The sequence below is a fragment of the Hirundo rustica genome, chromosome Z (assembly GCF_015227805.2).
Source record: "Hirundo rustica isolate bHirRus1 chromosome Z, bHirRus1.pri.v3, whole genome shotgun sequence".
Classification (NCBI taxonomy): domain Eukaryota; kingdom Metazoa; phylum Chordata; class Aves; order Passeriformes; family Hirundinidae; genus Hirundo; species Hirundo rustica.
The window spans coordinates 20042104-20057328 of NC_053488.1; the positions used below are offsets into that span (position 1 = coordinate 20042104).

A 15225-nucleotide genomic window follows, 5' to 3' on the forward strand; every position below is an offset into this window, starting at 1 on the left:
GACTGTTCTGTGCTAAACTAATATTCTGTGAAGGTTTCTTCGATTGTCTGATATCTTTGCAGTAGGTGTCAAAACCAACCAGTTCATCTACCAGAACAATCTGGAAAGATCAGTTCAATGGATTGAAAATAATCTCTTTCCTAACTCTGTTAATAGCTGTGCAATTTCTGTGTGCAGAAATACAGTGTTCCTTCTATAGAGGATCACCTGTGAACTCTGAGCCTGAGGTACAGAAGGAAAAGAAGATGGTGGTAACACAGTATACATTCTCATGACTTTACTGTCATCTAACCCACCAAAACAAGCAGCTCCATTTATGAAGGATGTAATCTTTTTGAGCTGTCTTTCAGGATTAGTTGGTTAAAAACTGTTGAGTGGTTGTGTAGTCTCCATCCTTGAAAGTTTTTGAGACATGCTTGAATAGAACCCTAAACAACTTGACCTGACTTCATAGCTGAACCTGCTTGCAGCTGGAGGTTGGACTAGAGACTCATATGGTTACTTTTGACCTGAATTATCTTACAAGCCTGTATTTCTCCACAATCCTCTGCCTATGGCTGTTCCTATTAACCACTGGAACAAAGGAGTTTACATCTGGTAGTTGGTGGTGGAAGTGGTGTAGTTAATGTCACTTCATTGAAAAGTAGTTATTTAAAAAATAAATTCAGCTTTCATTGCTAAAAAGGGGGGGGAAGAGCATCAGCTCTTTAACTGTTTGCATAATAATATGAAACTTTCTATGAATATAAAGAAGTGTAAATATATTGTGCCTGTGAGTTTGTGCAGTAGATTTTTAGTTTGCATATGTATTGTTTGACTTCAGAAATTAATATGTAAAGAGACTGATTGAAATAGATTGTGGGAGTCATATCTCTTCCAGCTCAAGCAAATACTACACTTTATCGTGTGTGTTACTTGGCAAAAAATGTCTGGTGCCAACCAAAATCTTATTTACAGAATGGCATTATAGGAGTAGCTGATACTAGCAGAGTATCAGCTCTGGATTAAAAGGCTGATTAGATAACTTCTCAAATGCCTTTCCAGACTCAGACTTGTATTTATGGTGTTTTAAATAAATACATTACCTATTTCAGTAATTACCTTAAAGATTCAGGGCTTTTGTAGACTTTCTCATAAGTACACATTGGTCACCTATGTAATACTGCTCTTGAAAATAGCTAAGTTCAAAATTGAAGCGAGTATTCTCATGTTCCTGGAAATCTGTAATTGATGGCATTAGTTACAGACTGATTTGTAAATTTAGTGGACTTAAGATATGCACATCTTTTATCTTTATACATTGGCAGCTTTCATCTGCAAAAATAATAAAATTGACTTGCTCGTGTTTTAAGCTAGTCTTGGTTATTGGTTAAGACAAATTTATGAAAAGCAGAGCTCTTTTCCGCTTTTCCCCCACCTTGTCTAGTGTACAGCACCTTTCTCTAAAGTATCCCAAAGCTGGTGTTTTCAGAAGCGCTTCACTAGAGGACTTTTGGAACAATCTTTATGAATTGTATCAAACATTTCTCAGAACATTTCTCAATGATTTTGCTTTGTCTTAGATTGTCAAATGTTAAAAAATATGGAAGAACATTGTTGGCTACTCCATATATAAGAATTATTTTTATAAGATTTTTTTGGTCATAACTGTTGAACAATGGAGTACAAAAGTCAGTAGATGTGTTTCTAGATACTGGTGAGTAAATGTATTGGGTCAAGTGGTCTGTTCTGCCATTCGAGCAGACAGCTGTCAATGCAGAAATAGAGATAAATCAAGTAGGTGTGGTGTGCTTTGTAGAATAAATGGTTTTCAGTTTTGTAATTTGTATAAGAACTATACTTCAAGCTCTAGAAGTATGTTTTCTAAGGATTTAAATGACAAAACAGTAGCTGTTATAAATATTTCTTTGAAAGCTTTTGTCTTTTAGTTTACTATGTTCAAGCCAGAAGAATCTGTTCTGTGATTTGTGCTGATTGCCATGTTTGTGTTTTCGAGTATACTCCATAGTTAACTTCATATCCATTTTTAGTTTGTTATTGCTTTCTCAGTGCCACGTTGTTTACACATGTAAAATCATGTTGATGTTTCTCGGTCACTCAAAAGGCCATGTGATGTTAGTAATGCCAAATGCTTGATTGTCTTAAGAATACCATAACTTTATTTTGACTGTGTATTAAACTACACTTTATACCTCACAGTTCTTGGTATTGCCCTCTTTCATCCTGTATCATTTTCTGGAGGATTCCCTGTTCTTTACAAGGCAGAGACTGAATGTCAAAACTAACAACGGGATGAGACTGTTTCTCTCATCTTTTCAGGCCTGGAATGATAGTGACTAGTGATGCCACTAAAAAATTGTGAAAGCAGGAGAACTGTTTGGAGAGCACACATCAAGGCCCTTTTTCTGTTCGCTTTTAGGTGGAGATGGAGATATCTTACTGTCTTTCATTCTTCACAGGGTTACACGTCGTTTTGGAACGATTGCATCTCCTCGGGATTGCGTGGCTGTATGTTAATTGAATTGGCATTGCGGGGGCGTCTCCAGCTGGAGGCCTGTGGAATGAGGCGCAAAAGTCTGCTAACAAGAAAGGCAAGTGCAGGAAAATGATCACGTTTACTTGTCATGCTCCACACAGGATAGGAGCAATGAATTACAATTGGTTCTAAGAAAAAGAATGTATTTTTTTCTTTACGCGAGGATGATGATTCTGAGTAATGACCTAAGGCAGATGTGCAAAGTTAATAAGTGTTTCAGTGGTGAGATGCAGTGCCTTGGAACATCTCTGGTAGCTCTTCTGTGATCGTTTGTTCTCCAGATGTGTTGCTGGTACTGTTGCCAGCCGGCCGTTGGCAGTGGCTCTGGCTGGGGTGCGGTGGCAGCAGTTACTGCCAGTGGCACCGGCAGTAATCTGCTGAAGGAAATGGCTTTTGCAATGCCAGTGGGATGTGGGCTAAGGCTGAAAGGAATGAGTAACTGCCAGATGTATCCTGCAAGCCACCGTTTTATTTCTGGTGTACACAATGCTGCCGTTTGTGCTTGCATTGCGTGGGAGTGGAACCATCCTTGTTCTTGGAGCCCCTGAGAACACAAAACTATCTAGTTCAAGCGTGAGGCTGATGTGTTAAATTGGTTGTGCTCTCTGGCCTTCAAGGTGGCCACATCTCTACAGTCCACTATAGAATTTGGCTGAAGATTTGAGGCCTTTACTTTTTACTTTTAATTTATTTTTTTACTTTATTGAATTTTTCCCTTTGTACAAAATGTGCAAAGTCATGCTCTTGGAAGATTTTTCACTTTATCAGCATTAGAGGATACTTGTAAAATAAGCCTATGAAAACCTGGTCAAATGTTGTCTGTCCACCGCAAATAAATTCTCTTATGGCACATTTCCCTGTCAATATTATCTTTTGCTAAATTTTAAGGCAAGCTTGTGAATTCCTCAACCTTCTCCCAGCTCCCTTCACTTCAGAAAAATCGAATCTCTGTTCCAACAAACAGTCCTTACTTCTTTTAGCTTCATTTAGGCATATTCAGCATTGATTAGTTCACACATTTTTTATTCCACCAGAGTTTTTTGGCTGCTTAGGCATTCAGTAATCTTCTTAGGCATTCAGTCAGGAGTTATTTTCATTCTGTGAAAACCTTGTCAGTTCTATCTACTTGAAATATTAACTGTGAGGTTGCCGGGTTTTTAGGAAAATGGAAAAATAACCTCTATGTATAGCCACTAAAAATACAAGCAAAATTATTGGTCTGGGCTGTGACTGGTTTTTGTTTGATTGTGGTTGGGTGGTTTTTTGTTAAATTTTATAATGTGTTTTTGGGATTTGGTTAGTGTGGTTTGTTTTTTAAGGTGATCTAAAATCTTCACAATTTAGGGGTTTTCTTTTTCTGCTGTTGTAGGGTATTTGAGATAACCTTTCAGTTTTCAGGCAGGAGGGTTCTATAAAAATAGGCATTAATTTAAAATTTAAATGAAGGTTGTTTTCTGCTTAAGTACTTTCCTGCAAATAAAATTCCTAACTGCACCACCTCCATTAATTTAGAGATCCTTCTTGTGAATGACTTGTGTTGTTTTGCACCTTATTTGAAGTTTTCCATTAACACTAAATTTCAGCCTTTTTTCTGTGTTGGCCAGATTTTAAGTGTCTCTATCCCATCCAGTGTCCTTCTTGTTCTGCTTCTGCAGGCTTTGCTCCTCATGCCCTTAGCTTTGGCTGTGAAATAAATACTGTGCCTAGTAAGTAGAAGGAGCTGTCTAGTAATACATCCAAGGTTGTGGTTGAGGGGCAAAAACTAACTTACTTTGAGCAGTTTAGTTTTTACTGGAACCACTCTTCTTGATCTTGTCATCAGGTGGGGCACAAGTGATAAGGTGAGAAGGAGTAGGTGGAACAAGGTTTTTGGGTAGTAGCACAGATTTATAGCCAGCTAACTGTGGCTTTGATCACATGATTAACTTGAAATAATGATAGCTACAATGATTTCCACTTAAAGCCTTCTATCAGCTAGTGATATTTTGTACTTCAGAATGGATCTAGATGCATTTAAGTCTATGATTGAATGCGATAAGAGAGTCAAAAGAGACTAAGAAAAGAGTGGATAAGGACTTGATGGACCTTAGTGAAACTTTGTAAGTGGATATGATGTGTTACATGCTGCAAAATCCTTGTGAATTTGGCTTAAGAGTATGTAATTGTTGCACCATTTTGGAGTTTTATCTGCTGGGATCAATATTGGAAACAAATAAATGAACATTGAGGTTTGCAAGTGGTTATTGAGAATAGAAGATGATACTCTATGTTGCCTTATAGGCTCAGAGAGCAAACCAATTCAATAGAGTTATTAAAAGCAAAAGGAATCCCAGCAAATCCTTGGCAGATTTACTTCAATGTTTTATTGCTAACAATTTTGTGCAATTCATGCAAGAGTGAGTTTTGTATTAAAACTAGAAAATGAAGCTTTCTTAAAAATCTGTGCTTAATCCTTAGCTTTGCTTAATTGCAGAGCTGCATTGTGAAAAATGCAAATTAAATATTCTGTATAATTGAAATTTCCTTAGTTGATAAGTACCAGGCAAATCTAGTGCCTGATTAATCACTGAAAAATTGGAATAAAGAATATTCTTTTGCAGTCATGCTAAGGACCAGCATCTCTGAAGAACCAGGACATTCACTCATATTTCTACCTTAGTCCCTCTGTTAGAGAGGAAAAAGGTCCCCCTTCTGCACACATAATCTTCTGTGGTGCTTCAATTCATGAGATCCCAAACACAGCCAGCTTCCCAGTCTTGAGAGAGTTAGCCAAGAGGCATTCAGCACTAAGTCTTTGAGGAAAGAGCCGATCTCTGAAGATTCAGAGGTGGCTGGGCTTCTGCTGGTCCTCTCTCCATGTGCTGGGAAAGGGGATGGGAGAGAAATATTATGAAAGTGTGAACCAACATATGCTCATTTGAGGGAAAAGATAATCTTGGCTGAGGAAACAGTGCTGTGGATATTCAGTGTAGCAGAGAAGTGGAAAAAGAGTGCAGTATTGCTGGCCAGATAGAGAGGTAAACTTGGGAACCAGATCACTGCACTGTGGCTTCGCCAGAGCTTATGGATCCTCACTGAGTTGAATTGAGGCCTCTGTGCTCCTTTTCTCTGAATGCCTGTATGTTTAGGCTGGCACTGTCGTTCTTAGGTTCTTAAACTTCTTTGCAGTGGTAGAAAAAAAGTATTTTACCCAGAAATAAGAAAGGAAAGCTATTTTCTAAACTTAAAAGCCTGTTTACTTATATCCTAGCTATAAAAGCATTTGTAATCTCCTCAGTGAGGTTTGTTCTGTTTATTTGTTTTTAATAATACATCAGGTTAAAAAGATGACTTCCCATCTTATATCTTGCCTGCTAAAGGGTGATGGTGAGCACCATGTACCAACTGCAGCAGGCTGGAGTGATCCAGTGTAAATGAGGTTACTGTGACACTAAACATGGGGCACTTGAAAGAAACTAAAATACTGTGTGAACATCAATTTTGGAAAGAGGGGAATATGAGTAAGTTGGGTGTGTTCAGGCTAATTATTAAATCAGTTAATTATTAAAGGAGTGTCTGTGACATGACTATTAGTAATTGCAATCTAGCAACTTAAAATTTCATTTTGAAGTACACTTCTGTATAGTGAAAGAACAGACACTTGCAAAAATTCAGGATCTTGATACAAAGCTGAAAAATGTGTAATATAATTATGTGGGTTTAATAAATATAATTATGTGGGTTTAATTTTGAGTTATGCTGTGAAAGCTTGTAAATCAGAAAGATAAGTAGGTATTGTTGTGTGGTTAGTTTCAAATAGGGATTGTCTGGATTAAAGTGTAGATGTGTTCTTAAAACCAAATACCTGAAGTTCATGGTGGAGTGATCTCCCCAGAATGGAGACCTGGGCAGTATCTCAAGAGACCATATAATCTTGAGAGAGTAGCAGTGAGATTTCTTTTGTCCTTCTTTGATAGATGTTTAGTCTTAAAATTCTCTACTGAATGTGGTTCTACAGCTCCCTGGGTGTTTAATTTGCCTGTTGAAGTCTTCTGTGTTTCCAGACTATCTTTTATGTATCTTTTATATTTCCCAAAGCAAGCACCTTGCGCTACTGTTTATTATCCTCTTTTTAAAAATATCTCACTTTCTGGATCTAAATATACTTTGTTGTTTGTTTTGTTTTCTTGCTGATTTTTATTGAAAATCTTTGTTTCTGTGTCTTTTCTTTATATAGACAATCTGAATTGGAAATGGCATTCCAGCTATGACCTGTTAGATACTCACAAAGATCTCTTAAGCAGTTTTAATCTCATAGATTTTGTATACATTTTTGCACACCATCTGGGGATCATCTTGCTGGGGTTGAAGTTGTCTTATCATTGCAGCTCATTTCAGTGTCATCAAAAGACCCCATGAAAATGCATTGCACTCTTACTGTTTGTAGTAAGGATTATTAGAACTATGGAACAGAAATAAATAAACTTGGGGTATATTTCAGTATGAAACATTTCCAGAACACCTTTCTGACTCCTTGGAAGTCAGAGGAAAAATAAGGACCTTTACAAAAAGCACTTCCTGCTTTCCATATATATATATATATATATATGCACACACATGTATGGAATTGTGCTGATGTATTAGTCTTTCTGTCAATCTCGTGCTACCTTTTACCTACTGCTTGTAAAGTGTTTAAATTGCCAAATATAATAATAACAACAGTAACAACTATTTCTATTATTAACAACAGTAGTAATTCTTCTATAAATAAAGAAAGATTTTATTTAAACATGCTAAATTGAGCTAATTTAATCTGTGAGTTTTCATTTGGTGCTCTTGATTTTCTCTCCAGAAAAAAAAAATATAAATTTGTGCAGGGTTTCTATAACTATGTATACTGGTAAACAAGCAGTTACTCAGATTGTTGAATTTTAAAATGTTACTCTGAATCAATTTTTTGTTGTGCTTCCCTGAATGAAGAACTCCATTTTAGAAGTTATTAAATAACAGACTTAAATACTACTTGCATTTATTGTTGCATGTTAAGGAGTTTATTAGAACGTGTGTATTTTCCCTGACACATTGTTTAACTGTCATTAAATGAAACTATTATCTGGCAATTTGTTCTTCAGGGCTGCAAAACTTGCAGATCTTGAACCTTATTTTTATCCATTAGTACATTGAAGAAAGCTAATTTTTGTACTTTTTCTGGTTTTTTTGTTGTTATTTTCATGCAACCTGATTATTTAACTCAATATTTTGAATAAATTGACTTGAAGTGGTAAAATAGACCATATTCAGAGACTAATGAAGTGTAGTGTACTTTGTCTGGGGAAGGTCACAAAAGAACCGGCTGGATAAGTGAGTTATTTTCCTTACAAAATTAGGTTTTAAATTTGTTATTACTGCTGTAATTTTAGCTCATTAAGATTAATTTAAGTTACAGATAACCTCAGACTTAATGCGTTTTGAATTAAAGCACAGATAGTTTTATTTTTTAACAGCAAAGGTTTGGGTTTTTCTAAGTTGCATATTTGTAAGAGAGAGTTTGGTAGCTTTTAAAAAATTCTTTTGGTTTTCTAAACAGGTAGATTTTTTTTATTGGTGGGTGTGTTTGTTATATATGAATTATGTCAAAATACTGATAGTGTTTTATTCATTCTTAGGTGATTTGCAAGTCAGATGCACCTACAGGGGATGTTCTGCTTGATGAAGCTCTGAAACACATAAAAGAGACCCAGCCTCCTGAAACAGTACAAAATTGGATTGAACTGCTTAGCGGTAAGCCTTGCACATAGCATGCTTTTTTATCCAAATAAAGCTAATTATCTGGCATCACTAGAGATTATATTGCAAGGTTTTTTGGGAGAAAATATGCAAAAAAGTTAATTAGTCTGTCCTCTAGGGTAGTCTCTTGTCAATTGTAGCCTTTAATCAAATATAAGTAACTGTTGCTTTTGACTTGACTGGGTAGAGAAAGGATCTGTAGGGAAGTGTCAGAGGACATTTAAACTCAGTGGAAGAGGTGCTTTCCACTGACTGTGGAGTAGATCAGGACTGCACTCTGGAGATGTACTGCCTTTCTCTGTGTTTGGAAATTAGAGTTGGTGTGTGCACTGAGTATTCAGATCTTTCAATAAAGAGAGGACGTGAAGAGCTCATAGCTCCCACATAAAACTTGAGGGTGATTTGGCCGTTAATCATAAAGAAAAAATGAAGCGTTAGTTTTATTTTATCATTAACTGAAGAAGTGCAATAAATATTTTAAAACGTTCAATACTTCTCATTGATCGAAACAAAGTCTTCAAGATGAGTACTTTGCACACAGCCCTCCCTGTAAATCTAGTAAGTAGTTGAGAAAAAGTGAAATGTCAGTTATGGTGGAATTATGAATAGATTTGGTTGAAAGGGACTTCTACAGGCCATCTAGTCCAGCCCCTCTGCAGTAAGCAGAGACATCTTCCACTAGACAGGTTACTCGGGGGACCATCCAGTCTGATGCTGGATGTTTCCAGGGTCAGGGCATCCACCACCTCTCTGGGCAATCCATTCTGGTGTCTCATTGTGAAAAACTTCTTCCTTGTATCTAATCTCAGCCAAATCTCCTTCACTTTGAAATCATTACTCTGTGTCCCAGGCCCTGCTAAAATGTCTGACCCCATCTTTCTTCCAGTCCCTCTTTAAGTTGTGAAAGGCTGCAGCAAGGTTTCCTATAGCCTTCTCTCCAGGCTGAACTGCTGACAGAATTGTCACCAGCATTCGTCTGTTTTCTCAAAGCACATGAATGCAGCTTCCTTAGAGTAGATCAGAGCTGTATTTCAGTTGTGGAAGCAGCACAGGAAAAAATCCTGTTTTGTTAACAAAATGACTGGGAGTTCGGGAGTAATGAGATTTGGTAGTTGCCTGTGTAAAATCCGCTACTTATTAAAACCAATGAGCTGCAGAAATGAGCAAAATCTCCTTGCCTTTCTCTGCTTTCCTGTTTTCTTTTTTCTTCCCATTCATTCTGCACCACCTTAAATAACCTTCATTGTGCACGAGTTCATCCTCAGGTCCTTGCCATCTTTCCTTTCCTGCTCCTTGGCTGTCAGGCAGGGGAGAGACTGGGCTACAGAGTAGACCATGTCAGCAGGGGCATGGCTGCAGCAGAGCCATGCAGTTCAGTTCTCACTCAGTTCCCCTTCCCTCTTACAGCCACAAAACCAATTCATTTTTCTTGTTCTGAACACGTAATTTGTACTGACATTTCACCTCCTCTCCCAGTGCAATGCCCATGAAGTTAGGACTAGCTCAAGAAAGGTCAGGTAATGAATGAACTAGTGTTGTAGGTTTTCTTTGAGCTAAGCTAAGATTTTCCCGACCCTTCTGAGCTTTGGCTCTGGGAAGATAGTTAGCATCAGTGCTGTGGCTAAGGTTGATTCAATAATTTTTCCTAACATATGTTTATTAATTACTAATTCTTGGATGGCATTAGTGTTCTTCGTATTTCCCATGGTTTAGAGATCTGTCCTTCTTAAGGAAAATATTTCAGTGGGTTTGGGTGGGGATTTTTATTTTTATTGGTTGGTTGTCTAGTTTTGCTTTGCTTTGTTTCATTTACTAAATTTATCAGCTCTGTTAGAATTTTGCTATGGGGACCAGGTCAATCCTGGAAAAAATCTTCTCTATCCATAATTATCAGTGGTGCAGAGTGCTGCTTGGAGTTACAGTACATGTGAGTTCAAAGCCATCATGTAAATATGGACATGTAAGGTGATAGTTGCTAGGCTGGTGTTTATAAGGTAGCCTCTAAGGAAAGCAAGGGTGAGGAATATAGGAGTTTGGATCAAAATGTCAGGTTTCTTGTAGATGTAGCAAAATATGTGTCTGCAAGTGTCTCTGTAATTGACGGGCTTGGTCACAAGGTGTCACCACAGCTCTTACTTTCAGCCACATGGCAGCTGTACAAAAATCTAGGAAATAGCCTTTGCCCTGTGAAATGTAGTAAGGAAACTGCTTTTTTGTGTTTGTCTGATAGTTCCATTCATAATCAAACAGGGGAATCACATTCGGTGATTTGTAGTTGGACTTGTGTAGTTCAGGCCGAGTTGGGTTTTCTGCCTTTCACTCTGAGTTGGCATCACCTCATTTGTTTACTTATCTTGGCTGTTACTTGGATAGTGTGTGTGCCAGCCTCCATCACAGTGGGAGAAACCTCGAAGTCACCTGTGGCTTACTGTTGTTGTTGTTGTTACTATTTTATGCTAACCAATAAATTTTTCAAAAGCTTGGTACAGAAATTCTCATATCATGTATGAAAAACCTCCATTTATGTAAGAAATACTTAATGCTTTTCCTTTTCTTGCCCCTTAAAATGCATAGTCTTTTACATCAGGAGGGGATTATGATAAATTCTTAACTAAGCTGGAATTAAAATTTTAGCCTGTTAGGTAAGCTCTTAAGCAAAAGTGGAATTCTCACTGCTAAACAGTTTTAGTTGGAGCTGTTGATCCACACAGTCATACACTCTGAAGAGCCCAGTTCTTCTGCCTTAACAAAAGGCATTAGAATAATTTATATAGAAGCTTTAAAGGCTGTGCCCAACATGTGCTTCATGTGTGCCACACGCACTCTCACAGTACTTGGTCGCTGTTTCTTCTGGTGGAGGCAGGAAGGGGGAGAAGAGTGGACACCTGCAGAACTAAAGAAATGCACTGTGTGGGTGTGCATTAGCTTGTGTCTGTGGCAGAAGAAAGGCAGTAACACTTCTTCCAGTCTCTGACGCAGTAAAAGGCTGGACTCAGAAAAATGCTCAAAGACTGCAGAAGGTACTTGACTTTACTTTTTTTTTATTGTTATTAGAAGTAAATTCATTTTGCAAACCTGGTTCATTTTCTGTTTTACAGTACAAGATTTTTGTTTATTTTTCATATCGGTAATCAAGGTGTGGCTTAGCTGTAATTTCATCCAAACTTTTCAAAGTAGAGCTCCTCCAAGAAGGTTCTCCTGGTCTCTGGTCCCCATTCCAGGAATCAGAGAAATGCTGAGAGGAGCACAGTGTCTTGTTAGTCAGCTGTATGATTTTGACAGTTCATTCTGCACTATGGGGGTGGCGGGGGGTGGGCGGTGCTGAGAAATCCCTGCAGCAGTACAGCTTACATTTTGTCTGACTGTTGTGTGGTTATCTTGCTGTTTTAGGTGAAACATGGAACCCACTGAAGTTGCACTACCAACTACGAAATGTCCGTGAGCGGTTAGCTAAAAATCTAGTGGAAAAAGGTGTACTGACAACAGAGAAACAGAACTTCCTTCTTTTTGACATGACTACACACCCTCTCACCAACAACAACATCAAACAGCGCCTCATCAAGAAGGTTCAGGAGGCGGTTCTTGACAAGTGGGTGAACGACCCCCACCGCATGGACAAGCGCTTGCTGGCGCTCGTGTATTTAGCCCACGCCTCTGATGTCCTGGAGAACGCTTTTGCCCCCCTCCTGGATGAGCAGTATGATTTAGCCACAAAGAGAGTGCGGCAGCTCCTGGATTTAGACCCTGAGGTTGAATGTATGAAAACCAACACGAATGAGGTTCTGTGGGCTGTTGTAGCAGCTTTCACAAAGTAACTGCATTCAGACTGAAGTGTTCTCTCTTTTTTCATGTAAACCAGTTGTTTCTCTTTTATTGACTATTCATGTTTTCTGTAATTTGTACCTTCTCACATGATGAATCGGCTTTTGTTTAATGGGAATTATAAGTGGTGTATTCCCTGCTTCTCTATCTGTATACAGGATTCTACTGGTACAAGAGACTTTCCTGTTTAAAACAACAGAAGAAGGGTTAACTGCCATATTGGCATTCCATTTCCTATTCAGTTTGAGTTACCTTAAATACTTTAATTTCTCACCTCATTGTTATTGAAGTGGTTTGTCACCAAAGCCTCATGTTGAAGTGTCTGTTTGGACATTTTATATACAGTTGTTTTCAATTATATCTAACAAAATTACTTAAAAAACAGAAATGCCATTAAGCAGCTTTGTCAATAGTTCCTGTAAAATGCCCCATAAATTTTAATTTTCATGCAAGTCTCTCGTGTACTTATATTTTCATTAGAACGATAGCTGAGTCATAAGGCTAGTATAGAAAGGTCCAATTGTTTCATAAACCAGTTTTGGGAGGGGATACATTCCATTATATTGTATATATAGTTCAAATTGTATATTAACAACTCCCCATCTTAGTATTTTGCAAGATCTACTTACTTGTACACCTGGTGCCCCTTATTTGCTGTCAGCTGTTGCCATCTGTTGCAAGGAAAGGCCTCCTGCAGAGGTCCTGTGTGTGAAAGCTGTTTGTTTCCAGGGTCTCTGCAGTTTGCCACCCAGGTATTCTCAGTCTATGCATTGCCTTTGAAAATTAGTGAATGGAAAGAGGCTGCTTTCTATCATTGGTACCTTTTTATTTCCCTCCATTTCTGTGTGGAAGGGACTCATAACCAGTGCAATTCTTGAGTGCAGTTTTAAGTTTTGTACACAAATTAATGTTTGTCTCTTAAATCTTAAACTATTTTACTCTTTAAAAACAAAGAGTCAGTCCTAGCAGGTGTTGCATGTAAAGGGTTAGCAAGTAATGGCAGCAGTTCAGACAATTCAGATATCTGTAATGGGATGCTCTGCTATATATTAATTTTTACATATACAATTAAGCTGATTAGCACACTATTGTAAAAAACCCCAAAACCTATATAGAACTCTGGCTTTTTGAAATTTATTGCCTCTTTGCCACTGCTTGTTATTTCCCATTGGTTTCACAGTGTAAATATTATGAATTGAAAAAATTAAACATTGATTTCTATGCCTTTTTTCATTATAAAAATGCAGATTTATAGTGGGGCTTACAGGTGTTTAGAAGCCTTTTGGTTAATATTCAGAGCAAGAATACTAGATGGTGTATAACTGTAGAGTTGAAATTTAAGAGATCCCTTAATCTGTATACTAGCTTTTTACCTACAGTAAATAAACTATGATCTTGAAAGTGCCTGAAACAGAGTAAGCATGTCACTTTTACTTTTTTGTTGCTAATTAGAAAGGTTTTATTGTCTAACTGAAAGCTTTAGTTAATATTCTTCTTATTAGAAAGGGAGAATTAATATTAAGTAGTTCAAACTGACTTAATCAGTGGTGTAGCTCTGATCTGCAGGATTCATGGCTGAGACAGGCTGAGTTAATCTGGGGAGTGTGCCGCTGTGCCTGCCCTAGGCCTGCCCTCTTCCGTCTTGAGCACAACTCTACAGCCTCATCTGTACTTCTGTACTGGACTTCCAGTTTTGCACTTCATTTTTAATCATTGGTATGCTTAAGTAGTTGACTTTAAAATACAATTTAAATTTGTCGTACCTCCATAACCTTTTCTAAGAAAGGTTTTTAAAAATAAGGTCCTTAGCATTTAATGACACACTGTTCTTGCAGTTCTTAATGCTATTTAGACAAATGAAATTAAAAGTATATTGTAAAGTATTTCAAATTCTGGTTTACAAATAAAAAGACAAACAGTGTTCTCTCACTCATTAGATGCTGTGTTGAAAACTTTGAGGGGCTTGGGCATGAACTTAGAACATTGGTTTTTAAACATTTCAAGCTGTGATTGCTTTTAAGTGGAAGAAAAATGAAAATTCCTGTGTTGCTCTTATATTTGACAGCTTATGGAATATTTTCCGTATACTTGGTATTAGATGCAGCTCACAGCTTTCATTGTCTCTGTCATGTGATCTATTTTCTCATTTTCTGTTGCTCTTTGAGAGGAGGAAAAATTAATTAGGCGGAAAGGTTAGAAAAATGGTGGAGTATGCAGGAGCAAGTTCTGTGCACAAAACTTTAAAAATGGCTTTGAAAATCTAAGCTACTTGAAGCATACTTCAGACTGAAAGTATATTTCAGAGTCCTTTTTCTGACCTCTCTTCATTTTGTATTTTCCATTTTCCTGCTGGTTTCATGTTTGATTGGGGATATTGGAGTTTCATCACCCTTACAGCCTTGCATGGTTTAGAAGGAGTCATCCTTTTTTAATCCTCCCCTTGAAAGATGATTTGAGTTTTTTTGATCCGCCCTCCCCCCCACACACACAGAAGATAACTGCACGCAGTATTTGTCAGCTTTATTTTGCTTAGATAGAACCTTTGACCACAATGGGGAGTGTCTGTGCTGGATATGTCAAAGACATTGAATTTAAGTGAGGGAGGATTTGGGAAGAGTAACGGTGTCTTCTGCTGGACCACCTGGTATAAACCTGGATGTGCAGTAGATGAGCTTTTGGAGTCTTGAGTCCTAAAATTACGCTTCCAAAAGCTGAAAGCCTCCAGGAAGGTAAGTTTGGTGGGTTAACAAAACTGATTTGGCTGACATAGTTTCCTGCATTGGTATTTCAGGTTTTAATTTTAATAAAATGGTTGAATGTGGGAGACTGCTTTGATGAGATTCAGGTGCCCTTCTACCTATGGGCTGCTACTGCAGCTCACTGAGACCTACCTAGTTTCCAGGCTGTTCTGTCTTCTCCAAACCCTCAGCTGTCAGTGGCTGCTTCAAGTGAAGACTCTTATCTAAAACCTGAACGTGAACATGTGCCTCAAGGAACAACATGTGTTATTCAGGGACACATTCTTTTAAAACAAACTTTGAAGTGAAAACCAGGATTTTGAAAGTTAAATCACCAAGCAGTGTGTGTGTATATATATATAT

At 37.7% G+C, this 15225-nt stretch overlaps 1 protein-coding gene across 1 annotated transcript in view; it reads left to right on the forward strand.

The window, feature by feature from the left end:
- The window catches only part of GOLPH3 (golgi phosphoprotein 3), a 32493-nt gene extending 18965 nt beyond the window's left edge, over nt 1–13528 (forward strand). The window contains exons 2-4 of the mRNA XM_040090753.2: nt 2460–2591; nt 8182–8296; nt 11693–13528. Coding sequence (XP_039946687.1) covers nt 2460–2591; nt 8182–8296; nt 11693–12117 — 672 coding nt within the window. The 3' untranslated portion in view covers nt 12118–13528. The remainder of the gene's footprint in view (nt 1–2459; nt 2592–8181; nt 8297–11692) is intronic.
- Nucleotides 13529–15225: the final 1697 nt, after the last annotated feature.